At 47.7% G+C, this 25,556-nt stretch overlaps 1 protein-coding gene across 2 annotated transcripts; it reads left to right on the forward strand.

Annotated features, from left to right (window-relative positions):
- Positions 1-2,704: 2,704 nt before the first annotated feature.
- On the forward strand, positions 2,705-25,258 carry LOC128085017 (Golgi integral membrane protein 4-like). Of its 2 annotated transcripts, none has more exons than XM_052691863.1 (14): positions 2,705-3,331; positions 8,648-8,722; positions 9,210-9,259; positions 9,846-9,899; positions 13,535-13,685; positions 15,916-15,998; positions 18,551-18,706; positions 18,817-19,095; positions 19,743-19,900; positions 21,492-21,694; positions 22,108-22,172; positions 23,177-23,341; positions 23,997-24,078; positions 24,717-24,839. In XM_052691863.1, the coding sequence occupies exons 1-13, from the start codon at positions 3,145-3,147 to the stop codon at positions 24,069-24,071; spliced, it is 1,701 nt and encodes a 566-aa protein (XP_052547823.1). In that variant the 5' UTR covers positions 2,705-3,144; the 3' UTR covers positions 24,072-24,078; positions 24,717-24,839. The 2 variants fall into 2 exon arrangements, with proteins under 2 accessions (XP_052547823.1, XP_052547822.1); XM_052691862.1 differs by having other exon boundaries at positions 2,707-3,331; positions 23,997-24,065; positions 24,717-25,258.
- The last annotated feature ends 298 nt before the right edge of the window (positions 25,259-25,556 follow it).

A 25,556-nucleotide genomic window follows, 5' to 3' on the forward strand; every position in this document is an offset into this window, starting at 1 on the left:
CCAGGACTGTAATATCTGTACAGATGGTTAATATGCATGGCTTGCTCTCCAGGGGAAAAAAGTGGCTTGTTTTTTTTTTTTCACAAGTACCTACAGTTTGAGCTTTCCAATGGGAAGTGCTGTTTCGTTCAGATTATTATTTGAAAGCCATCATCAGATTAGAGGACGCAAAGGGAGATGATCAGATAATCCCTGAGGCACAAAAGGTTTTGATACGGATTTCAAGAGCGCTGTCACCTGTGGTCAGTTTTCACAGCTCAGGGTGCTTCTCCTCTGCACTTTCATAGGACACTCAGACTCAGTAGCTGTGCACCTCAAGAAATGTGGGGTGTTGTAGCAGTCTGTGAAAGGAAGGAGCTTCTGAGCTGGCTTCTCAAATGATGGGTGACCTACTGGTAAACCCTGATCTCGCTGGGTTTGTTTAGCTTTCCTTGAAAATTAGAAAACATCCTAGAGGAACAGAGAAGAACAGCTACTGCTGCTGTGGGCCCCGAGATCTCTCTATACGTAATGTGGAAGAACAGGACCAAAAGGAAGGATTTCTGGCTGCTGGGGATACGGGTTCTATTTACAGTCTGCTGGAACTCCAACAGCAGGCTGCACAGCTCAAACAGCACAAACACTGACAGAGCACGAGTGAGAAGCAAACCCTTTTGCTCTCTGCTGGGCTGCAGTTTCCCTGGCTCTGTATCTGGTGCAAAAATACAGAACTAAAACTGTAACTGAGTTTCTTACAATGGTAGAATAGTTAAAAGTGATAGATTGGAGTGACTTTATCAGTGGAAGTTCTCATATTGGCATTCCCTAATTCAGGATTTTAACCTTTTCCAGAGTCCTCTTTGTCAAAACCTCAAGAATCCCCAGCATTTCTCAGGCAGGAACCAGCACATGAGGAAGTAATTAATGAGAGCAGGGAAGGAAAAGAAAAAAAAAAAGAATGTGCTGAATAGATGCAAAGCTGAGACTCAAATCCCTCTTTCCCCAGGCTGCCTTCTCAGTCCTAAAGATGCAGACAAAAGACATTCCAGCTCCTGACAAACAGCCTGGGGAGATGCTGAAGCATCCATCAGCCCCACGGGACATTCCTGATTTCTGCAGAGGAGCATTTGGACTGAAGGCTGGCTGATGCACAGGGGCTGTGCAGTGTAGGTGGATACCTGAACCAGCAGCAAGATCCCATGGTGAAATGATCTGGCAGGCATAGGGTGAGTGAGCATCACATTAGAGGAGTTCTGCTTTTCAGAAAGGCCTGAGCACTAAATTTCAGCTATTTTGTGTTTGAGTGTTTCAATACAGAATGCTCAGTTAATTCCCTTTGTAAAAAGTGTGTTTTATTCTGGAAGCTGTGCACAAGTGAGGACGGTTCTCCAAATCTCCCACTTTCCTGTAGGCTGTTTTTCCCTCATGCTGGCACTCACCTCAAAAGATGTATCAATTCCATTGAAAGTGCTTGTGTATGGGAACTGCTGCGTCACGGCCTGAAGCTCTGATTGATCACCTGAGGTGAGCCATGAGCCAGCCAGAGGAGCACAGGTGAAGGCAATTCACCTGTCCTAGACCTATTTAAGAGCTGGCTACCAGTGGGGAAGGATCTCTTCTGGAGATCCTTTCTTCTGGTGCTTTCTGTAGGTGAGCCTAGCATACAGGTAAACCTTCCATTTGTTCTCCTTATTATCATAGTCTACTTCACCTAACTCTCTTGTTCTTTTTTGTGATTATAGCATCTTACTATCCATTGATTATACAGCTTGTGAAGAGTAACTTCAAAAACATAGTTGTTTTGGATAAATCATAACCTTCCAGGATGCTGTGCCTCTGTATCCCCATCTGCAGATTATGGAGACATTCTGCTGTTTCCCAGCAGTACCACAAAGCTCCTTTGATTAACATTTGTAAAACTGTTCCTGACTCTTAGATGGGAATTGCTGCTGAAGCATTAATTGTTATGATTTTTGCTTATTCTCCAGATGCCTGAAACATGGAACTTGGCAGAACTCCAGAGGAAGAGTCCTTCTGAGCTCAGATAAGGGACAAGCCAACTTGGCAGCTGGGCTGCTGGTGCAGGCAAGATTCATTACAAACCTGGGGGCTTCAGCTGAGCTCAGCACACAGCTGTGCTGTGCAGGAGGGCTGTTCTCTCCTGCCCCTGTCCAGCTGAGCATCATCACCTGCCTGGGTAAAACAGGTCGGATTCTGCCAGAAGGAAGCAGCCCATGTAGAATCATAGAACCAGTTGAGTTGGAAGGGACATTTAAAGGTCATCTAGTCCAACTTCCCTGCAATGAGCAGGGACACATAGTGTTAGATCAGGGTGCCCAGAGCCCCGGCCAGCCTACCCTTAAAAACCTTAAGGTTTCAAGGCTGTTTCCCTTGTTAACTAATGCCAGTGTCCCTCCTGATAGCAACAAGTGCCCACCACGTAGGCTTTGGGCTCCTCGGCTTGTTTATAAAGGGGAGGGGAAAGCAAACACGTGGGAGAAGTTGGTTTGAGTTGTTCCTGGGTGGGAGCAGGGATGTCTGCTTTACTGCTCGCAGTGGGCTCGGCAGGCGGCCGGGAGAGGTCGGGAGGGGCCGAGGACTCCGTGCCGGCTTTGGGGGCAGCGGGGGCACTCTCCCAGCCCCGGGACTTTCTCCCAGCCTCGGGACCTCCGCTTCCTCCCGGCAGCCGCAGGCGGGGAGGGAAGCAGAGGGGAGGGAGCAGCAGCGCTCCTCATCCCACGGCTTATTTTTTCCGGTCGGTGCTGGAGAGGGGGAGGTGGGACAACCCTCCCCTCCTCCTTCTGCAGCACATGGGAAGCAAAAGTTTCTCTGCTGCTGCTTCTCCTCCTCCTGGTCTCCCTCTGCCGGGTCCCCCCGGTCCGGACCCCGCCGAGGTTCGCTGCTGAAGGATGCGGCGCGGCTCGAACGGCGTTGGGCTGCGCTGCGCTCCGCCGGGCGATGAGGAGTAAACCGCTTTTGGAGCATCTTCCGCTTCTCCGAGGGCTGGGGAGGAGTGAAGGCGAGACTTGGATCGAATCTTGCAGAGAGTAACCTGAGGGATCTGTGGATTTCTGGAGCGAAGGAGCTGTTTGAGGGAGAAAAAAGAATCAGATGCTTTAGCAGCGCCAGGGAGGCAGCGCTGCATCGCTTTGCTTCAGCCCCACCATGGGCACGGGCATGTGTTCGAGGAGGCAGAAGGGGCTCCTGCAGACCGGGTTTTGCCTGCTGGCCGTGGCGTGCCTGGGCTCGGGAGCTTTCCTGTACCACCACTTGCAGCAGAAGGTGAGGAGTGCCGAAGCCCTTGCCCAGAAATACAAACAGCAGCAGGAAGCACTGTCTGCCCAGCTCCAAGGTGAGTGAGCGGCTGCGTGCGCCTGCTGAGCTTCCTTTGCTCCAGCACAGCCCAGCGATGAGTGGGGGGCCTTCGTGGAGTGAGGTTTGTCTTTTGGCTTTGAAGAGCTCTAAGATGATGCTTTCCCCTGTTTCTTCCCCCCCCCAGCTTTGCATCCTGGAGTTAAACGGCCTCGAGGCTGAATTGCTGCAACAGCAGTGATGGGAACAGCATTTTACTGGAGTGGGGAGTGCAGCATCACACCCATTTGCTTCTCTCTATAGTTCCCTTTGACCATAAAGGATAACCCTCCATCATTCTAAATGCGGAGCAGAAAAAATGCAAACAGGACCTGTGTAGGCAGGCTGTGAGTCCTGACTGCTCTCTGGACCCTAAAAGAGAACGAAGAGGCAAAAGGGGTCCATCAGTAGAGGTTGTCATCATATCGTCTCATCTGTTTCCTTTGGAAGGAAACAGACCCATTGCCATCTTCTGTAGAGATTGGTTTGTGGCTCTTGTCAGTCTGTTTGGGGCTGATTGGATGCTTGAAAAAAGAAAAAAAAAAAATCCACAGAAAACAGGGCAGGTGGTGAATGGGCTTCTCCAAGCTCCCTTACCAGGTACAGGCTGGTGAGCAGTGAGGGCAGGAAAACTCAATCCTCTGATGAGAGCTGCTGGAAAGCAAGCATGTTGTATATATTCCCATTGGTCTGCCTTGCTCAGAGCTGTCTGCCTGTGGGAGAATGATGCTGTAGCTGTGGAGATGTTCCGGTAGGGAAGGCTGAGGATGAGTTATGCTGTTCCACTGCTGAACTCTTTTCTTCTGCAGATCTGCATGCTTGATTCTTCCTGCCCATGCCAGAGCGACACTGCCAGCACCTCTTGCTGGGCTTGGGCTCTGGAGATAGCTTTGCTGAACTCACTGCAGAGGGGCTGGGTAGAAATCCACTCTTTGGTAGCCAGTGGTTGTGTGTAGTGCAGGAGGATGGTTGTTGTGGAGTGCTCACAGCACAGCTCTTATGTGGATGCGATGCTGCTGGCATGTGGTGCCTGTGCCCTGAGGTCAGGGACTCATTTAGGGCTTTTTTTCTCAGAGTGAGCAGGATTAGATTATGGCATTTAAATCCAGAGCTCTTCCTGGGACAAAAATCAAATGCAGGGTATCTGTTATGGCCTCTGTTCACACACAAAGTGACATTGTTTCTATCAGCTGCATGGTTGGAAATACCCCAGATTTGTGGCTCAAGATAGGTGGGCTCTGGGTTAAGCCTCTTCAGGTGGTTTTGTGTGCAGAGTCGTGATGCAAAATGAGTGCTGAACATAAGCTTTCTGTGCTCAGGGCTGTGCATTTCTACCTGTGAATTCAGGAAGGAAGATGTGATGTGTGCTGGTGTTATTTTGGATTTGTTGGGTTTTTTCAAAAGTATGTTTCCTTGGGAGACAATGTTGTGAATCAATCCAGCAAGTATATGGGTTTACTGCAATTATCTTACATTTCTTCTTGCTCTGCCATGAAGCATTCAGACACCTGCAGCTCTGGATGCGCTGCACAGCCCCTGCAGTCTCCTCCTGCATCCCGTGTTTGAGATGCAGATACCAGCAGGGCAGGAGCTGGCCCACATTCCTTTCTGGTACATCAGCATCTCTTGCTGCTTGCCCTGGAGAGGGGCTGGCTCCTTAAGCAGCAGCAGCCTCAGGGAACCCCATTTCTGTTGGCTGCAGCCAACTGCTGAGACAGGCTCATAGTATTTTTCCTCTCAAAATATGTTTGAATAGCAGTGCTGTCGCCTGTTGCTGGGGTTTCTAACCCTCTGCAAGTCCTCCGATTCCTAAATACAGTTGTTGCCATGGATACACTTTGTATTTTCAGAAGCCACTTGTCCAACAATTTTAAGAGTCAAAGATTCTTTTTTTTTATGATGTGGGAGAGGTGCTTGGCAGGTAGGAGCACACTGCATGCCTGGCTGTGGCTGGGAGCTGGCTGCCTGTGCCCTGGGGGCTCTTGTGCCCCACGCTGCCTTGGTGCATGGCTTCAACTGTCTTCTGCATCTGATTCATCTTTCCAGCTCTGCTAAAGGAAGATGTGTTGTTATGAGGTGGATTTTGGTGCTATTTATTTATTGTATTTACTATTATTCATACACCTGAGTGCAGTTAATGCTTCTGCCTCTGTAAATAAAGCTGGAAAGGGCATGGGTTGGGCTGATGGCAGCCTAAAGTGAAAAGGAGTGGAGGAAGGAGCAGAGCTGAATATCTGGATCTGTCTTGAACCAGCCATGCCTGTCCCTGGGGAATGGGCCTTATCTTCTCCTGCTCAGAATAAGAGCAAAGCTACTGATCTTGCTGTAGCGTAAAACACAGCATGCAAAAAGAAACCTCCTCCCTTCTCAGTGTAGTCCAGATGGCAACAAGGAGCAATCTGCTGGGCTTTTCTGTCCCTGTATCACCGGTGTTCCTGCTGGGTGAGGGTGAGGATGTGTCTGAGACCACGTGGAGGCTGCTTACCAGGTCCTGGGCACTGCTGGAAGTGCTGGGACATGGAGAACTCTGGGTGATTCTGGAGTTCAGTTGTCGGCTGTGATGTGATGGGATGGAGGCTGGCAGGAGTATTCAGTGCCTATAGCAAGGAGAGTAACTGAGAAGAGAGCTTTCTCTAGGTGATTAGCTGGAACTGCCTGTGAAGCTGGAATCACTCTCCTCCTGTCATGGGTCTCCTAAACTCTCCCTGGCAGATGTTTATCTCAGCACAGCTGAGCTAACAACCCCTTCACAGAGTCACCCAGCACTCAGAGATCTCGTAAAATGAGAACATGTCTGTGGAAGGCCTGGCCTGTTCTCCTTCCCCAAAGGCAGGACGCTGTGTGGGATTTCATTGTTTCAGCAGTTCAAGTTCTGCATTTTTAGCTCATTTGTCAGCAGGTGACAGTGCTTTAGTGCTGAGTTCTGGCTGGATTCCAGCCTAGTCTTAGGCACCAATCACCCTCCATTCCCTCTTATGATTGCAAATTGTTAAAGACTTCCTGGCTTCCTGTCTGCTGAAGCTATAAGTGCCATTTTGGCGTGCTGAGCTGTTGCTGGGTCCCACTACAGAGGTGAGCAGGAAGACAGCTTTATGCAGCAGCTGCTGAGCTCTGCAAAGCTCAGCCCTACTTCTCTAGTTTGTGCAGGCCTGGTGATATAGTGGGGGAGATAACAGCTCCTTTTCTGCTCCTTGGAAATTATCTCAGGGGCAACTGCAACTGCTTGGGTGTGATGGCCTGTCTGGGGGATGGCTCCTCACTCTGGGGTTGAACTGAGCTTGTCTCACCATGAGCCCAAGCTGGCAAGCCTGAAAGAAAGTCCTCGTCCCTGCAGTATCTAAAAGAAGTGTACTCCAGGAAGAGCCAGCTGGTCTGTCTTGTACTGCTGATGCTTGATTTCAGTCCAGGAAAAGTCACCATCTGGAAGTACTGAGGTTGCTCCACGGGGGACAGTAGGATGCTGAGGTATTTGGATTCAGCTGTGCTTTGAAACTGGGCCCTCAGTGTGTCAGCTGCTGCCCTACCTGGCTGAGTTTTGCCTCCAGGTGGCTTGGGAAAGAACTGAACTACTGAATTATCATCACCGACATCATTAGGTCCCAACCCCTTATTATTCCTGGCTTAAATTATCCCTCTTCCCTTTCCCTAATTTGCTCAGGCTCTCAATTGTTGCTGGAGATGACTGTAAATAGCAACGGATCTGTTGCTGGTAAACCAGAGTGTTGCAAAGATCCCAATCTTGGACCCAGCCAGTGTCATGATTTAGCTTAAAAGTCACTGAGTTAAACCAGCTGGAGTTTCTCTTTCTGGGCACAAGAGGCACTTCCAGCTGGGAAGGAAAACATCATTCATTGTGAGTCTCTTTAGTAAAGCCACCGGACTTGGATCTCTTGTGACCCAACGGAACACTCAGAACAGCAGCTCCCCAAAGTTCTGGAAGGAAGTGATGTGGGAGCACAGGCTGTGAGAGAGGCAAGTCAGTGTGCAAGATATTGGAGAGTGTTTCTTTCCACCACTTCATTCAATGCCGTGTTGGATTTGTGCGCCTGGCGCTCCTGTCGCTGTGCTGTGATCAGTCTCTGCTCTCTCCTTGCTCTGCCGGCAGGTTTGCTGAAGGCTTGGCAGTTATTTAAAGTGAGAAACAGCCAACTCACTCTGACATCTGGGTTTTGCTTCGCTTGCAGGGAGTCTGAAGGCTAAAACCCACACATGGTTATGAGACGTGACTGGTGCTGGGCTGCCATTTATCAGTGAATAGTTGTGAACTTCATAGTTGCTTGTTTGCAGAAGTGGAAGCTGAGGAGATGGGTGGCTAGAATTCCTTTCCTGGAGAGAAAAGATTGATGTGGCAACAAGATGCTTTTCTTTGGGTGGTTTTTGTTTTCCTTCAGCGTCTGCAAAGGTGTGAGACCTGCAGGTGGTAAGGTAGGGAGGACTATTCTGATCTAAGTTTGATCTTCGGCTTTGCAGTTCCTGGTTGAGCTGTAGTATTATTTATGAAAGTGTCCTGGCCTGACTTCTAGCATGTGTGATGATATCAATCCCATTGGTTCATTTTCACTGTGCAGCACCCATGGTGTGATTTGTCCCAGTGTCCTTGGTTTTGGAGGTGAGGTTTTACTGCCCCGGTGTCTGAATTGCTTGGAGCCCCACGCTGTTATGTGGCAGTCTCTGCACAGAGGGGATGGAGCAGCTTCTGGTTGCAGCTGAGTGCTGTGGCTCAAGGGTTGCTCTTTGTTACCATTCAGACATCAGAGTGCATTAAAATCATCATCCATCAGGAGGTTTCTCTGGCACTTCCATTTGTCATGTGGCCAATGCACAAAGCAGTCTCGTCCTTCTATCTTCTTGCTCCTCTGTGCGGAGCACAGATGCTCTTTTGTATCTAATGGGAGAGAGAGCTGCTGGCACACTCTTCCTTCATGTCCTTGAGGGCCAGTTAATGGTTGCAATGGAGAAAGAGAGAAAACATCTCTTGCATGCTGCTGGTGTGGAGCAGAAAGCTTGGCAGTCTCTGGTTATCTTAGTCCTAGTATTGGACTTGGCCCATAAACACATAGTTCAGCCACTGGCCACTACATCCAGCTCACAGCTTGGGTTCCTAAGTGAAACCTGAGTGCAGAGACAGGAAGAGCTGCGAAGCCCATTGGAAGCAAAAGAGGCCTGTTGCTCACATCTAATTGATTGGGCACTTGCTGGCCTGATCTGTGGGAGGACTTGAGGGCCAGGTGTGCCCCTGTGTGCATGACCTGCAGAATAATGTCTGGGAAGAAATGTCAGGGTTTAGCTCATGCTCTGCCTGTTTCTGCTTCCCCAGTTGTGTATGAGCACAGATCCCGACTGGAGCGATCCCTGCAGAAGGAGCGAGGGGAGCACAAGAAGACAAAGGAAGGTAAGTTGGCAGAGTGGTGGAGCAGCAGCCAGCTGACCTTCCAGCTGTGGGCAGATGCACGTGTGGCATCCAGAGGCCTTCAGCACAGTGTGTGTGTATGTTACTCAACACTCACCAGGCAGTAGTGAGCTGACTTGTCTATTGCCTGTGAGCTGGGGGGTGGGTTCTGTTCTCTCATATCCCTGCCTATATTCTCAGTCTAATCTGTGAGTGATGGCACCCACGATGTGGTGTCTGAGCACTCTAGAAGAGATGGCTATATCTGGTATTAGACTGCTTTTTCCTTGGAAATAGTAAACTTCTTAAAAGTGATCAGAAGATGCTGAGCTCTACAAGGGCTTGTTAACAATGTTGGCATCCCTGCACGTAGTGGTATGTGGACACTATGGACTGATGCATCTTCTAAAGCTGATGTACAAGATTAAACGTTCACAGGCAAGTCCTTGTAAATCCCTGCTCATTTAATTGTCTTCTCTTCCATTTCCAGATTTTTTAGTGTACAAATTAGAAGCTCAGGAAGCTCTCAACAAGGAGAAGGTAGGTACAGTTTATTCCTCGGGGCATGCATGTGTATTTGCATGGACACGTGAAAGAATGTTTTTTAGTACTACCATGCTTATAAGGCTGGGGCTGCTGTCTTGAAGATAACATGACAAGTGCAAGAAAAACTTTGGCTGACTTTATTTTGCAAGGCTGTTGGTGTTGGAAGATCTCTTTCACCTTCGGGAGAGACTGTTGTGCCAGAGCTATTGTGCTTATTCTCTTGTGAGATGGCACAGTGGAAGGCTTGATTGTCAGCTGTTGGTGTGGCAGGGAGTCCTGCGCTGCAGGCAATAAGAGTTCTTCTAAGAGAATTTCATGGTACAGAAGAGTCCCGGGGGAGCTGAATTCAATATATACTGCAGGGAGCATGGAGAACAAAGGCCATGAGCAAACCTATCCATTTTCTTTTCCAGGGCTAGACAAATGATTTCTACTGGCCTGTGAGTGGCAAAGTTGACAGGAAAATGTTGAAATGGAGTGTTCAGGATGTGCAGTGTACTCAGTACTGTTCATACTCTGCTGAGCTTTTGGCTTTTCTGAGACCTAATGGCACTATTGACTCTTATTTATTTTTCCCTAGCAAGACTCTATGAACAGATATGGGGCCCTCAGTTCCCAGCACAAGATCCTGAAGGTAAGATTTTGGTCTGGTTCCAATGCTCACTGTGTGCTGCAAGTTAGAAAGTGCCCTGGAAGGCAGGTGTGGGCTGTTCCTTACCACAGATGCCTGGGACAGACCATGGGCTTCCTGCAGCTAGTGCCAGCCCAGAGGGAGGAGGCCGCACTGTGGTGTTGATTCACGTTCCTTCCTGCCTATTCAGGTTGATGGGAGTTCTCTTATTTGTTCTGTTGGACTTTGCATCAGATTACAGCCTTGGTGTACACTTATTTCAATGGCAGTCTTTGTGCAGCTTATCACGCAGGAGTTTTGTTCAGGCTGTTCTTTTCTGTGTTCCTTAGCATGAAAATGGGCCTCTTTGCTGCAGCTTGCCTTTTTAGGATAGGAGGATGTTTGAGGCAACATAAGCAGCTCAGGTAGGAGTGCTCATAGCATTTTTTATCTTATCATGTGCTCTACCTGAACTGTATCATAACATTCAAGTTGGGTTTTGTTAGCACACTGCCACTGTGGTCTCTCGTTGCTGGTGACTTTCTTGATGTCTAAAGTTGGAGTGTTCCCAGCCCAATGGTGACTTAGTGCTGGGGCTCAGAGAGCAGGCTGACTTCCAGCAGCATTGTGCACCACTGAACAGAGCTGGACGCCCAGCTGCCTGCCTTTGGATCCCAGCCCTGAGAGGAGGGAAGTACAGCTCTCCTGGGCATTATCCAGCTCTGCAGACTCTGGGAACACTTCAGTCATTTTTGTCTTCACAGTAACTACAACATGAGCAGCGTGGTCCAGCTTGCTTTTCTCACAGGGACAGTGAGAGCACTTCATCCTGGCTCCCTTTCTCTTGCTTCCTTTTATTGGAATAAATTTTTCATCTATTTTGTGTAACTGCATTTACAGCTGCTGAAAGAAAGATGGGCCCTTGGGACTGAGGTCTGGTGGATTGCAGCCTCTCCCCTGGAAATGCTGCATGCAGCTCAGCTTGTAGCTAGCTATGGAGCTGTGAATAATATTTGGTTTTGGAGTATAGGTGAAAAATGCTTCCCACACAGATTATCCTCTTCACAAGGAATAGTGCTGCCAACTTGATCATTATTGAGGAAGCGAAAATGGATGACTGAGGATGTTTAGCATTGAATAGAAGCATCTAGCCCTGTTAAGGTGAATGTCCCAGATGTGACTAAAGAATTCCATGAAGCCACATCAGTATATCTGGCTTTTGTGTTTGTGGCCACTGTGCTGTACGTGGAGGTTTGCCTCCACAGGTAGCTCTGTTAGATAGCTCTAACACAGATAGCTCTCCAGTTGCCTTTTGCTGCTTAGAGAAGAAGGATCACGTTTACTTGACTCCTGAGCTGTCATTCTGATCTGTAGTGAAGGTACCTGTGTCTGATTAATGTCTACAACAGACAGACTGATCTCAGGGGCTTGGCTCTGTCCAAAAATAGCAGCTGGAGCAGTTGCCTGCTGGGGCCAGATTTCATCTCCTTATAACTTCTTTCACCCTCCTGAATGGAGGTGGAATTTTTTCTTTTTTTAACATCTTTCTGCAGAATGCCTCCTAGCACCCCCGGAATATGCAGGCAAGGAGGAGGGTGGCTTTAAACAAAGAATTGTTCACATGAGCTTCCTGAATCTGCAGGAACCTGGAAACTTGCAGTGAGGTGTGCCCTTCCTTTGCTTGTGGGCAAAGCATTCAACCACTGATCCTATTTTTGTATGGTGCAGCCCACAAAGCTGCCTTCTAAACTGTAGCAGAAATGTGTGGTTTTCAGGTTTTCATTCTCTCTCTCTCCTCCCATCTGTGCTTGTTTCCCCAGGCATGGTGGAGAGGTGCTGTGCCTGAATTGCAGCAGCTGTATCTTCTCAAACCCCATTGGGAATGTGGGATGCAAAGTCTCACTGGCAAAAGTCCATCCAGTTGAGACAAGGGGTTCCCTGTTTCACACAGATGAGCTGATTTCTGGCAGTGATGTGCAGGGTCACAGTGAAAGGTGATGGTGCACGGGCTCTGTGTTTGCACAGCAGGCACGTAACATGTTCCAGACCTGCTGTCCTGCAGCTACCAACTAGCTTAGCATTTTTAGGTGCCTGAAATGTGCATACATGAGTACAATTTGTGGGAATGAAGATACTCTGGGTGCTTAACAAGCTGGACCAGGACCAGGTGCTCTGGGTGACCTCGGCCAAGGCAATTCTCTCTCCTCAGTCTCCTGCTGCTATCAGAGGATGAATATTCATTCCCTCTTCTTCTGGGCCGTGAGCAGTCTGGGGACAGACATTATGCGTATCAGACACAATATGGGCCAGAAATTAATTGACCTGAGCTGATGAGGCTTAAGATTCCTTGAATTGCTTAGGGTTCTGTATTAAAACCAATTCTCACATGCTAGTGCTGGTGCTTCTCTGAGATGGTTAGCATCCAAATGATTTCAGGGGTCTGATTCCCCTTTGCTGCTCTTTACCCACAGTCTCTGAAAGCAAGAGCAGGAATCTTTTTCTTTTTTTTTTTTTTTTTTTTTAATTCTCTATTTTTCTTCCTGATCCTGTGATCTGATGAACCCAACACCCTCTTTGTTCTCTCTCTGGATCCCTTCCTTACTGAAGGCTTTTTCTTCTGTGTTGCATTTATTTTTGGAGCATAGTTTTTTCTTTTAGCTGAGGATAATTGCTCCAGGGGAGAATGCCCAGGACACAGACACTTTGTTTCACTGGGGATAAATGCCAGCATCGATAGCATCTAAATTAAAAAAAAAAAAAGGGAAAGAAAGGAAGAAAGACATTTGTTTCATGGAAAGGCCAATTGAAATTGCTGCCTGAGTTCTGAGGAGCTGCTGTGTGGAGAGGCCAGGGTTCACCTGTGAGCCAATCCATCTGCATATGTAATTGGTGTTGACAAACTGCATGTGGAAGTGTGTATGGGTTACCATGGGAACCTGAAAGGAGGTGAATTCTGGTTCAGTGGGTCTCAGCAGAAGGATATCTCAGTGTGTTGTGTTACTGGGCTCTGCAGAGGTGAGAGGAGGAGACAGAAGTGCATTGGAAAGCTGTTATCAGATGAGTTCTGGCCTGCTTCAAATATGGTCTGTGGTCTTGTGAGGGTCCTGTTATCCTGGTGTCTGATCCCCACGTTAACATGAGGAGCATGGGCCCACATCTGCACTGAGATGTGGCTCAGCTCCTGTAACACAATATAGATGGTGCTACCTGCACAGAAACATTCATCCTTGCAGGTAATGCTGCCCTTCAGCATCTCCAGGACTCTGGAAAGGACCTGGGACTTATGCAGCATTTCAGTGGTATTTGGTGTGATATCAGCAGAGCTGAGTGCTGAGGAGGAGTAGGAGTGTTCTTGGCTGTGTCCCAGAGTCCCCATCTCTCTTCCATGAAGCAGTGGACTTGCTCACACGCTTCTCTTCCATTTTAGTGGCTTCTGAGGAGACCTCCCTTCAATTTATTTGGCATTTTACATCCCTCCTACACTACAAAAAGAACACTTTTTTTCTGGCATGTTTGGTTACCTTATTGGAGGAACCAGAGGCTCTTCTGCCTCTTCTCCCCAAGCAACTCATTAAACAAGCTCTTAAGTAACACTTGACAACAGTTAGATTACTTTTCTCCTCCTTTGTTGTACTGACTTTGATGCTTTTTGTATTCAGAACCAGCACGAAGATGTCAAGAAGCAGCTGATTGACCTGCAGCTACAGCACAATAGCTTGAAACTTGAACATCGTAAGACTCTGGAGGCCCATAGCCAGAAGTATGCCCAACTCCAGCAGGAGAAGGATAGTGAAGTCACAAATCTGCAAGGTGAGTATGATGGAGATCCAAGAAAACACTGGGCAGGGAAAAGACTAAACGTCAGAGCTAGGGAGAGGGCAATGACTGTTCTTCAGGTCTCCCAATAGATGTTCAAACACTGTAGGAGAGCCTATGTGAGACAGTGAGCATGCAGTGCCAGCCCTGAGCACAGGCATGGGAGACCTGTACATGGGATTCAACCTCTCCTTGAAATAAGCAGCTGCCAGTGGACTAAGAAAATGAATTCTGCCACAGGAAAGAATAACACTCAGAAAAGCAATTGTGAAGACAGAAGCTAGTCAGGAAGGTCAGCTTAAGGCTGAGATATATTTATATTCTCTGCCTGCCTTAATGGGCAGCTGTTTATTTCATCCTATCTCTTTTCTGCGCTTCAAGCTCAAAAGCTACTAACTTTTCCCATAAAAGAAAGTACAGATGACTGTGGCATACAAAAGAGCAAGGAAGTCTCCTGAGAGGTGGCAGACACAGAACTAGCAGCGTTGCAAATACCTCGTTTTCTTTCCTTATGTTCCATAAATGCTTTCTATTTATAATATGTCCCAAGGAGAGGTGATGGAAGACGTGCCTTGTCGGCAGGTAGAATAAGAACGAGCAAGATCTGAGCAGAGGACATTGCTCCAAGTTGTTAGAGTGGAACTGAGGGATTTGTGCCAGGTTCAGTTATGAAAAGGAAACCTTTGCCCCAGGTGTGCTGGAAGAAGGCAGAAGTCCTCAGGGAAGCATGAGGGGCTGTTTTCAGCAGTGGAGCCAGGTTTAGCAGCTCCTCGTGGTCACCTCGTGCTTCAGAGGTTTGGGTAGCTTTCATGTTGCTGACAAAGCTATCGATGCACACGTGATGCAGGCTGTGGGATGATGCTCTTGTGCCATCCTACCCAATGGTTGTTTGTGCCCCATTCTTCTGAGTCTCTCCTTCTGGAAGTGGTTTTTGATTACTAATTGACAAGATATTAACATATGCTCTTGCCAAGCCTGCTGAAGCTTCCTGATGTTGCTAACAGGAGCCTTTTTAATCCTGTTTGCATCTCCCCCTTCCTGCTGCATTATGATCTATTTTCTCCTCAACTTTGTAAAAATTGCCATCTATTTATGCTGTGTTTCACACTCCAGCACAGCCTGTCCTCTGCTGCTCCCCCACTCTCATTTTGCACTTTCCACTTTTCCCTGCACAACCTGTTCTGAAGGCAGAGGATTGGGTTTGATCACTGCTGAGCTTGTGTTACAGATAACAGATAACCCCATTGTCACAATTGAAACTTTTGTCTTACTGAAGCCATTGATTAAAAAGCTGTGGTGATGTCATTCAGAGCAAGACTTCACATTTCTGCCTCTTATCTTGGCATGAAGGCTTTGATTTCCAGGTTCTCAACATGCTTTGAAGACCCGGATGTGACTGAGACATCAGCTCAGTGAAACTGCTTCATCTCTCCTACACCAGAGAAGCCTCTGGTTCTCTTGAAGGCTGGTGGAAGTCTACACCATGGCCAGAGATCTTAGCAGTAGCACTCCTGGAGCCTTCTTTGTTCCTGCTGTTGTTAACAGCCTTCACCACAAGGGAAGGACACAGCACACAACCTCAGTGGCACTGTCCTGTCCCAAGGATGGATGTTTAAGAAAGAGATACCACTGTAATAACAGCTCAGCCACTGTTGAGCTGCAGTCAAGCACGTGATTTGGCCTACAGCTCTGTCCTGTTATGGGGAGAACTTCCCTGCTTGTCAGGGCAGATGCAGCAATGCCTTTTTGCAGAGCAATCACTGTGTGCACAGTTATGGTGATATTTTGAGAAAGCTTCAGGCTCCAAAATAAGGCTGACATTTTTTGATGCTGTTTTTCTTTTCATTAGAGGGTACACAATTATCTGCAAGGCACTGAAACAGAAGTTTATTGTGTCTTGTCACTGAAGCACTAAGCATGCAAAGAGCTTGAAAGGACTCAGGTTTGGGAGCTGCAAGGCACAATCTTGCTACTTAACAGGATGGGAACGAGCATCCCTGGGGACTAAGTTGTCCTGTTTGCTTTCTGTATGTGGCCTGCATGGTTTTGTTTTGCTTACACTAGCCTTTCAAGGCTCAGCTTCTCTGTGCAGCTGGAGGGAAGCTCTGTATTGGATCTGCAGGGTGGATTCTGGAGCTCTGAGGTTTCAGTGGAATTTATGGTGAGGAAGAGACTCTGTGATTGCAGAAACAGCTCCTCAGATAAATGTGTTCTTCTCTTGCAGATACAGTCTTTAAACTCAGAGAGGAGAGCAAACTTCTTCGCAAGGCCCACCAAGAAGTTCACTCTCAACTACTTAACGCCCAGGTAATGGACACAGGGGCATCCAGGGCCACATGGGACAGCTGTACACTGGGGCCTTTGTGCACCATGAAACACTCTCTAAATAATAAACCTACTTAGCAGCTTTATTCCTCCATGGAAGCTGCCTATGACAGTGCTAGAGGAGCCATGTAGAGGGTTTCTGGACAAATAAAATTCTCCAACCTGGAATCTGTCCCAGTAGCTGAAAATAGATGAGCGTGAACCATCTTATTCTCAACCTTGGGATGCTTGCTATCACTTATCTGCATCGCAAATTCTTTCACCATAAATGATGACAAATTGCTTCTGCTTGTAAAAAAAAATTAACTGCAGAGTGATACACCAATGCAGAAGTGCCTCAACAAGCTTGTTGGGAGTACAAACAGGAAGGGTCTCCTTCCGTGTCTGCTTTTGAAGTACAGCATCAGACCTTGAAAAGTATCAGAGTTTTGTAAATAAGATGTCACAGCTCCATAATGGAAGAGCTGGAGTGAGGCTCTGTATGTGGAGGCCAGGGGCACAGGTGGAAGCAGTGTTAGAAGAGCATGGAGTTCACCTGGCATGGTGTTGTGCTCGTGCTCTGCAGGTTGTGTCAGCCTTTCCAGCACACTGCAGAAGTTCTGCCCCACCCAGTGCTGCTTAATCCTGCTGAGTACCATTGCATTGGGCACAGCTGGTAGGACCAATCCAAATTACCATGCTGCATTAGAGAAAGCAATCAGCACATCAAGTGTGCAAACTTGCAGATACTCTGAGTAGTATTTAAGAAAACTTGACTGGAGGTAATTAAGGCTGCCAAGCTGAGTGCTTGCAGACTGAAGAACATGATGGCAGCTTCTTTGCTGCCAGCCTTAATGCACGGCCCCTTCAGCACTGTGACCAATGGGAACAGCAGATTGCAAGAAACAGCTCACTGTCATTACTTGCCAAAAGTGGAAGTGAGCAAAGAGTAAAAGGATTTGCCCAGGGAGTGGGAGACAGAGCTCAGCTCCTTGCTCTGAAGGTACCAGACGGTTGTGTTACAAAGCCATGCTCCAGCCATCTGTCTGCTCTGCTATTTCTGCTTCCTTGGGAAGCAGTAGGGCTTGATCCAATGAGTTCAGAAAACACTTTGGATCTTTTTCGATAAGGAGCCTACTGTTAAGTCCTACAGTTTTCTGTTCCGTTTTCTGATCGTTTCTTTCTGGCATTTCATCAGTGCTTCAAACACCAAGGTGAAAGGGATCACATTGCCTTTGGTGGGGCTGGGTGCCACATGCGGGATCAAGGGCCCCACGGGCATGCAGCCTCTCCCAGCACAGCCATGCGTCCTTGTGGTCCCTCTGTGCCAGGTTCTCTTGTTGCTCTGGCTCTCTTCAGGCAGGGAATGGCTTACAGAGGAGCAATTTGCACTCTAGATACCACATATGTTCATCAGAGATGCAAATGTGTTCCACAAGCCCTACCCAGAGGACTGAGCCTGCAATAGCTGTCACATCAGTTGTTGTGCAAAGGTAAAATGTGGCACAGGATAATGGAGCACAGCTTGCTGGCATGGGATACCAGCAGCCTTCCAGCTCAGTTTCCTGTGACACAGGTTTGCTCCCATTTGGTTGTTCTGACTGGAAGCAGTCCCTTACCATGGCTACGTCCCCTGAACAGCTCTCTGCTTTTTGTCTTTTCCTCACTCTTTTTATTCTAGCTTTGGTGGATCTTTTTATTGACTTTTTATTTTGTTTCAATGTTTGCCTTAAGGTCAAATTTCAGGGGGAAGAACTGAAATCAACAAAGCCTGCTCAGGAATTAATTTCCTGCTAAACTTCCCTTGCTGCCTTTTCCTGCTCTACCCAGTCCCCATTCTGGTCCACTCCCAGGTACCTTGGCAAGCACATGAAAAGCTCTCTCCCCTTGCTTCCCTATAAATAAGGGGGGTAGGAATGGGGAGCTTTTCCTGAATAGCTTTTCCAAGTCCTACTTTTCAGGGTTGGAGCTGGAAGTGTGCTGCAGTAGAGAGAAAAAGGGTTGTGTTTGTTGAAGAGTCCAAGAGAATTGATTTTTCTTTTTTCTCACAAAGTAAATTGAATTGTCAAGTGGAATTATGCCAATTGTGTTCGTCTTGGAGGGGCTAACAATATCTACAGAGAGGTGCCTCTACAGAAGGAAAAAAAGCTGATGTGAATGTACGTGAGAAGAACAGGAGAGGGAGCCTACAAGAGCCATGATGAGGTTTTACTGTGCAAAAGGAGGAATTACATTAACAGCTTGTGCAGTAAATAGCATTGCTGAAAGCATTGCTGTTGTGTGTCACTGTTTCTAAGGTAAAAATATGCAGTAGAATAAGATGCGAGACTGGCAAAGGGGGATACAGGATATCTGTGAGATCTGGAAGGAAAGCTGAAGACTAATTTTAGTTTTCCATTGATGATTGTGGATTATCATCAGTCATGTGGCTGTGTTGTTTGTTTGTTTTTTTTGCAGTGTGTCTGAGCTGCACAACAGGCCTTCAGAACTTGGCAAGGAATTGTTCAACCCTGTTATTGTCATGTAAGGTTTCTCTTTATTTGTTGTTCCCTCAGACCCAGATGGAAGAGTTCAGACAGCTCAAGGAAGCTCTGCAGAAGATGCCAAGCTTCAAAGGAGGAGGAGGAGGGAAGGGGCAGCAGCAGCTCCAGGTGCTGAAGGAGCAGCCTCTGGATCCAGGCAACAGCCAACTGCAGCTCACGAGGCAGAAGGTGTGATGGTCCTGGGGAACTGGGAGCCTCTCCAGATGATCTAGGGCTTTTGAAAGGGGGATGAGCAGTCCTTTCCTCTGGAGCTCACTCTTGTCCTTTCTTCTCTGCAGGCTTTTCCAGTCAATCCGGAGCATCGCCCTGCCGGGAGCTCGCTGGCATCACAACTCTCTGGGGTTCGGAAGCAGGCAGACGGTCCTGTGCTGCAGGGCCGGAGCTCCAACAGCAACGATGGCCTCAGGTCCCAGGTGAACGTGGCCCTCACTCACCCGGCCCCTCTGCAAGATGCCAATTCACCACCAGAGGCTCCGCCGGCCTGGCCAGTAGGACACGGGGATGCTCGCATCATCCGATTCACCCGAACTGTGAACAGCCTGCCGAATGGAAGCCCAGTATGTTCTGCAGACCTGGGGTTTGTTTTTCCCTGAGAGCTCTATGGTCTGTGCACTGGGCAGGCCTGCTGAGTTTGTCTCACTTCACAAGCCTGTATAAAAAAAGAACAGCTTTCATTTCTCTCCAAAAAGGAAACCAGTTCACTGGGGAACCTTGCTTGCTTCCTGTGGCCTGCACTGAAATAGGAAGAGTTCACATGTGAATTCAGGGCTGTGAAGGGCCATGGGAATGCTTGGGAGTTGCTGTAAATTGTGTGGGTCCCTGCTAGGGAGCACAGCAAGGGACAGTAATGACAACGTGATAATTAACATATAGTTAAATCACAATGACATTAGCTATTATAATTGCAATTTTTTTTTTTGTAAGAGGTGGTTTTGCTGTTCCTTTTGTCTTGGCTACTTGAGATGAGGGGAGTCCAGATCTCATAGGACTTAAATCACTTCCTTTTGGCTGTGTGGAAGGGGAACGACCTCTCATACCAGGGGGTGGCTGGACAGGGCTGTCGATTTGTTCTGGGCCACTTCTGAGTCTGCTGTTCTCTAGAAAAAGATCTGCTGGCCCAAATGCAAGGGGAGAGGTCTGCAGGAATACAGTAAGATTAAGAGCTTGGGTACATCCTGAAAGCATTTGTGTGCCCTCTCTGCAGGACGTGAACATGGTGATGCGCATTCAGGTGAGCAGCCATGAGGAAAGCCAAGCTCCTGGATTGTTGCTGTCTGATCTGAAACAACCTTCTGCTGCTGAGAAAACCCAGGTGCCAGACAACCACCACTCAACAGGGAGCAAACCAGTGCAAATGCAAAGGTTGGTGATGCAAAGCCCCCTTCTGCTCTCCAAGACCTGTGATCCTAAGACTTCTGTATTTGGAATGGGATTAAAAAGCAAAAGCTTACGCCAGAAATGAAGACACAGACAGAATCCCCCAGAAAATGCAGGCTTTTGTCCCGTTTTCCTGCATAGTTGCTCTTGAGATGGTGTAGTTGATATCAACTTCAGCTTCATCTGGAGAAGGCAAACCAGTTTAACCATGTCTGGGGACCTGTTAGAATTTTCTGAGCCTAGCTAAAACCCTCAGTATTAAAGTTCCCTGTACCTTGAGGCTGTTTCTCCTCCTACTCACAGAGCATAAGGTGTTCTCCAGACCTGCTCCTGGGACAGATGTGGAGGGAAGCTGTGGGGAGGGCAGCTGCCTGGAAGGGGCTTTCAAAGGAGGGTGTGATGGTGTCCTGCCAGTATTGAGATGGGCAACTCCCACAGTTCTTGTGTTACTGCAGGTTATGGGAGTGCAGGCAGGGTTCAGGATCCTGTCATACTGTTTGCTGAACAGGTACAGGAGGAACTGCTTTCTGTCTCAGAAGTACTTACAGAAGACCAGGCTGCTTTGCAAAAGGAATAAAATGTCTTTCTGAGGCTGTAATTCATTGAATTCTGGCCAAAATCCAAAAACCAACTCTGAAAGTAGTGCTTCCTTGTGTGATTTATTTGTCCTCTGTGTGTGTTCAGGTAATAGCTGCTCAGTTTACTTGAGAGGGGAAAAAAAAAGAAAGAAAATTTAATTCCTGTTTCATCTGTAGGAGAAACTTCTGGTTTTCATTCCAAACTATCAGCCAGACTCCACTAGTGTCTTCTCTGCCCTGTATCTCTGTTCACTTAACCTGCAGACTTCTCAGGTCAGAGATTGTTCTCTGAAGACGGCTGGAGAAGTTTCCTCAGAGTGATGTCACACTGCTTTAGTAGGCAGCATCTGCACAAGCACACAGGGACAGCACAGATGTTGTGTTGCCTTCAGCTGAGGGCAAATGCTGAAGCTGGGGCAGCCGAGTGGCCTCTCTTTGGCTGCTCCAAGTCTAGAAAGGATGTTGTCACTGTTCTGTGAAGCACAACATGCAAACATTGGCCACGTTTTGATAAATGACATCTCAAAGGCAAAGAATATGGTATGCTTTTCCTTCCTGGATCTATCATCAAGAAATTATTGAGCAGCTGGAGGCTGTTGTTTACACTGTTATTTGTGGTATGAGTGCATAAGCCAGCTTCCTCAGAAGGTATGGATGCCAAGAGTAACACTGAATCACAGAAGAGGCCATGTGGCTGGTGCCAAGAACCCTTGCACAGGGCGGCTGAGACCAGCAGATTCCAGACAGACTCTGGATGGCCAGTCTGCGTGTTGATGGCTTTGTAACAGGGGAACCTGAGCTAAAGGCTGGGCTTCTTACTGCAGGTTTGTGTGGTGATAATATGCTGGGTTCAAAAAGCTGCTAAAGCTGAGGCGTTACATGAGGACAGACTTCTGCGTGCATTACGTGGTGTTGTTTGCTGTCTTTAAATGGCATTTTGAAGTTATCTCCTGCATATGCTGAGGTGAGGTCTGTTTTGTTTTGTGCCTTTGCTGCAGCTGGAAGGACATAGTCAGCAAAGTGAATGCCCAGATGGATGATGTGCACAGTTATCCCAAGAGCCTTCACCTCAACTCCAGGCCTGGGCAAGAGGCTCAGAAGGGAAGCTCACAGACATCCAGTCAGAAGAGAGGGCCAGAGAAACAAATGGGTGATCAGGAAGGGGAGAGGGAAAGGATGGATAACGAAGAGCTTGAAATGGGTATGGTTTCCCTAATCCTCTGCTGTACAGCACTAATATATTGCCAGCCAAGGCTGGAAGCTAGAAAAGCTTTCTGCATGTGTTTGAAGGAAGACTTGTAGCTTCCACAGAGATCTTGATATTGTCTGGGTAAAGCAATTAAATATTACAGCTACCCAGCCAGTGGGGAGCCAAATGGGCTTTGGGGTACAGCAGTCCAGTCTGAGAATATTGCTGAGGTGTGCTGCTGTGCTCAAAGGACTTGAATGCAGAAGGGAGGGAAGCTGGGAACTGAGGCTCCTGTGAGAATCTTACTGGAAACAATGACTTGCATCCTGTAAGCATTGTAAGGATTAGCAGATCAGTCTGTGTCACTGCTCTCTTTTTGTCTTTAATCCAGAGACTGTGCTGATAACTGTCCCTCTTTTTCGTAGATGCAGGAATGATTGAGAGGGAGAACTTGCATTCTCAGAAAGAGACTGTTGTTCAGGAGCCTATGGTAAGAAATACTGCCGTGCTGTTATCAGGATTCCTTCTTCTGAATAAAAATCCACTGTTCCACTTTAATCGGTGCTTTCCCAGAAGTCTTTATGACATGTAGCTCCAAACTTCTGTCTGCTTCTGGAGGGTTTTGGGGCTAAAACCATTAATTTGCTTGATTAAAGGTATAACTGGTGAAGTGCTGAGCCAACACTGGCTCTGTCTTCTTAGATTTCAATGTGCTTCTTCATCTCAGTTCCCCCACTTCAAAAAAAGCAGGCAAATGCAAATCTTTTAGCAGCAGGAATAATATGGCTGGCTGAGTATTTTCTCTGTAAAACTGAAGGTAATTTGCTGATGACTGACATGGGCACAGTGAACTGACAGTGCCAAACTTTTTAGATGGCTCGTACCTCTTTCATATGGTGTGGTGGGAGGGCAGCTGTTTTGGATTCAAGCTGAATGGGCAGAAAGGTGGAGGAGGTTGAAGCTCGAGAGAAGTATAGGAAGGGAACCACTGAATCCAAATTTGTGAATTTGGTGTTTGTAAAGCTTGTCAAATACAGAAGAGAGAACCTACTGTTAATATTTCTGGGAAAGCAGTCAGCTGCAAAACAGCCCTGCAACTATTTTGCTTTCTGTGCTGACAGTGAATTGATCTCCCAAGGAGAAACCAGCTCTAGAGAGAGAAACGAAGCCTGCAGCAAGATCCTTCTGTGCCTCCTATATAGCTTCATTACCACTCAAATGAAGAGAGCCTGAACTGCAAAGAGCAGATGAAAGATGAGATAGGACTAGAGAAAGGGGAAAAGGCAGGGGAATACTGCTAAGAGTAACCAGTGCTCTCTTCTGGATGAATGATATTCCTGTTCTCTTAATCATGTCATGATGGACCTTCCTCCTGAAATCTGTGTCAGCTCTGGCTGACAGCTTTTCCCAGATGGTGAGGGGGGGGCTCATCTTGGCCTCTGCATCCCATGTAGGTATCTTGTCTGGTACTCACAAGAGCCTTTTCTTGTCCAGATGCCAGATGATGCTGCAGATCCTGCCCAGGATCCCAATAACCAGGGTGAGGATGAGTTTGAGGAAGCTGAGCTGGAGAGACCTGACTTTGAAGAGAAGGTGGGAGGTTTGGAGAAGTTCAGGGAACCCAGTGCGAAAGAAGAGTCCAAGGAGAAGCCACTGAAGGTGACTGACATGAGGGCAGCAGCAGGGGGTAGGGAGAGACTGAGCTGTGAATGGGGGGAGGCAGGGAGCTTAAAGACTCAAAGGGAAACTTAATAATCCCATTGCAGGATGGGGCAAGCAGGAGAAACCTTTTCCCAAGGATCAATGGGTCGTACCAGAATTTGTTCTGGCCCTGTTGTTTCTGTTTGTCAAAGCCTTGTTGATCCTGGGCATGCAGCAAACTTGACAGCAGTGACAAGGTGCAGGAGTCCTGATTTCTTATTTGCCTGCTTGCAGGTGGAAGCTATTTATCTTTAAAGTGCTTCTTGCCATCTGAAGCCAGACTCTGCATCAGGGAAATGTTAGCTTGTTTTGACATGCAGCTGAGCATTGCTTGTTTTAAAAAGGAGTGTTTTATCTGTCAGGCTCTAAAATCATGATCAATAGTGAAGTTAAAAACAATAAATCCAAGCCAATGTAATCAAGGAGGAGAACAAAGACCTCTACAGTGGGAAGAAAAGCACAAGTGGACATGGGGTTGTTTCACTGCCTGATTTCTGAGCTGCAGTCTGGTGTCTTCCAGACCTGAAGCACCACTGCCAGAGAGCTTCTCCCTGCAGGGAATGGAAGTGGATTGGAGGAGAGCTAACAATGTCTGACCTTCTATTTTTCCCAGGATGCTGGAAGACCTGTCAAGCCCAAGGAGGACCCAATGGATGACTATCAAGATCAGGAGCAAGAAATTGTATGACACCAAGGTTTCCCTTCTTTGCTTCTCTAGTGAAATTGTTACCTGAGTGTGCTGGTAGCCAGGGGTTGAACACAACTCAGCTTTTCGGGAAGCAGATGTGAGCACTGCTTGCAGTTTTGTTTCTGCTCAATGGGGTGAATCTCCAGAACAAACCTGGATTCCACCCACATACCTATGGCTTCCAACAGCTCCGTGTCTTCCTTGTGTTAGGGACCCCAGAGAAGGGGAGCTCTCCTTGTCCTTTGTAAGAACCAGGCTTGTGCACTATGTGGACCTAAAGGTGCCTAGAGATGCTGTGCTGCCTGCTGCACATCGTGGGTGGAATTTGTTAGGCTAGTTTTAGAGTGATGGGGGTAGGGTATCTTCTCATGCAACAGGCCAAGGTGTTAAAATTGCACTGCAGTGCTAGTTTATTCAGTGTTCATTAAATGAACGTGGCTTGTTAATTCTACTTTTTGGTGCATTGCCAGTGTTACCTAAAGGTCCCCTGCAGAGCTGAATTCCTCCCTGTTTTCCTGGGTTTCCCAAGCTGGGCTGCTATGGCAGAACAGCTTTATTCAGAAGCAGCATGATGCTGTCTGTTAGGGTCTCTTTTCCAGCTGGACCTTGCTGATTTTCCTTCCTGGCTGTTCTCTTTGCACCCAGGAGGACCATGGCGGTGAGGTGGATGACAATGATGACCTCGAACTTGTCCAAGAGCAGAAGAACCATGCAGGCATCCAGGGAGCTGATGGCAAGAAGGATGACTACTACTGAGAGATGCTGAAGATGGATGCAGTGGGAATGAGAGGAGAGGAACTCCTCCCAGGAACTGGATGCTGTACTGTGCACAGCCCAGAACAAAGGCAGGAGGAGATGGCTGCCTTGGCAGGCACTGAGCATGGTGTTTGCAGGTATGCATCATATCTACGTGCGTGGGGCCACTGCCGCCTCTCTGGTGCATGGCATGGAAGTGCCCTCAGACTGTCTGAATGACTTTATTCTGCTGCTTCTAAAAGAAGCACCTGTTGATTGATCAAGTTCTTGACCCTCTTGTTTTCCTCATCCATCTCCTAGATTGAGAGTTGGTTGTTTTTTTTGCTGGCTGGGCAGGGGAGGGGTGCAGGACTACAAAAGGAGGGTGTCTGAGCTGATCCCTGGAGTTAATCAACTGATGGCTAATACAAAGGAATCTGTCTTATAAAATATTTTTCAGTAGTGTTTCTTTAAAACATCCTTTGCTCCCATCAGGGCAGGGTGGAGAGGAATTGTCTGGAGCAGTGTCAGAGTGATGGCTGGCCACGAGCACCAGCAGAAAGTACCACATGCCAGCTAACACAGTGTGTATGTGCATACGAAGGAGGAGATCCTCCTCCTAGCACAGGGATCCTTCCCTGTCGCCCCTTCTGCAGTTCTCTTTTCCGTGGCTGCCCTGCTGGGGTGGAAGAAGCACTTGATGGCACAGTCCCTGTGTTTGCCTGCACAGTCCTTTTGCTTCATACAGCA

The sequence above is a fragment of the Tympanuchus pallidicinctus genome, unplaced genomic scaffold (assembly GCF_026119805.1).
Source record: "Tympanuchus pallidicinctus isolate F22 unplaced genomic scaffold, pur_lepc_1.0 scaffold29, whole genome shotgun sequence".
Taxonomy (NCBI): Eukaryota; Metazoa; Chordata; class Aves; order Galliformes; family Phasianidae; genus Tympanuchus; species Tympanuchus pallidicinctus.

Excerpts from the sequence above, each read along its gene's own strand:
- LOC128085017 (XM_052691862.1), top strand. The coding sequence starts at position 3,145 with ATGGGCACGGGCATGTGTTCGAGGAGGCAGAAGGGGCTCCTGCAGACC. Across the intron at positions 9,900-13,534 it reads CCCAGCACAAGATCCTGAAG|AACCAGCACGAAGATGTCAA; the intron begins GTAAGATTTTGG and ends TTTTGTATTCAG. Across the intron at positions 19,901-21,491 it reads AAACCAGTGCAAATGCAAAG|CTGGAAGGACATAGTCAGCA; the intron begins GTTGGTGATGCA and ends CCTTTGCTGCAG.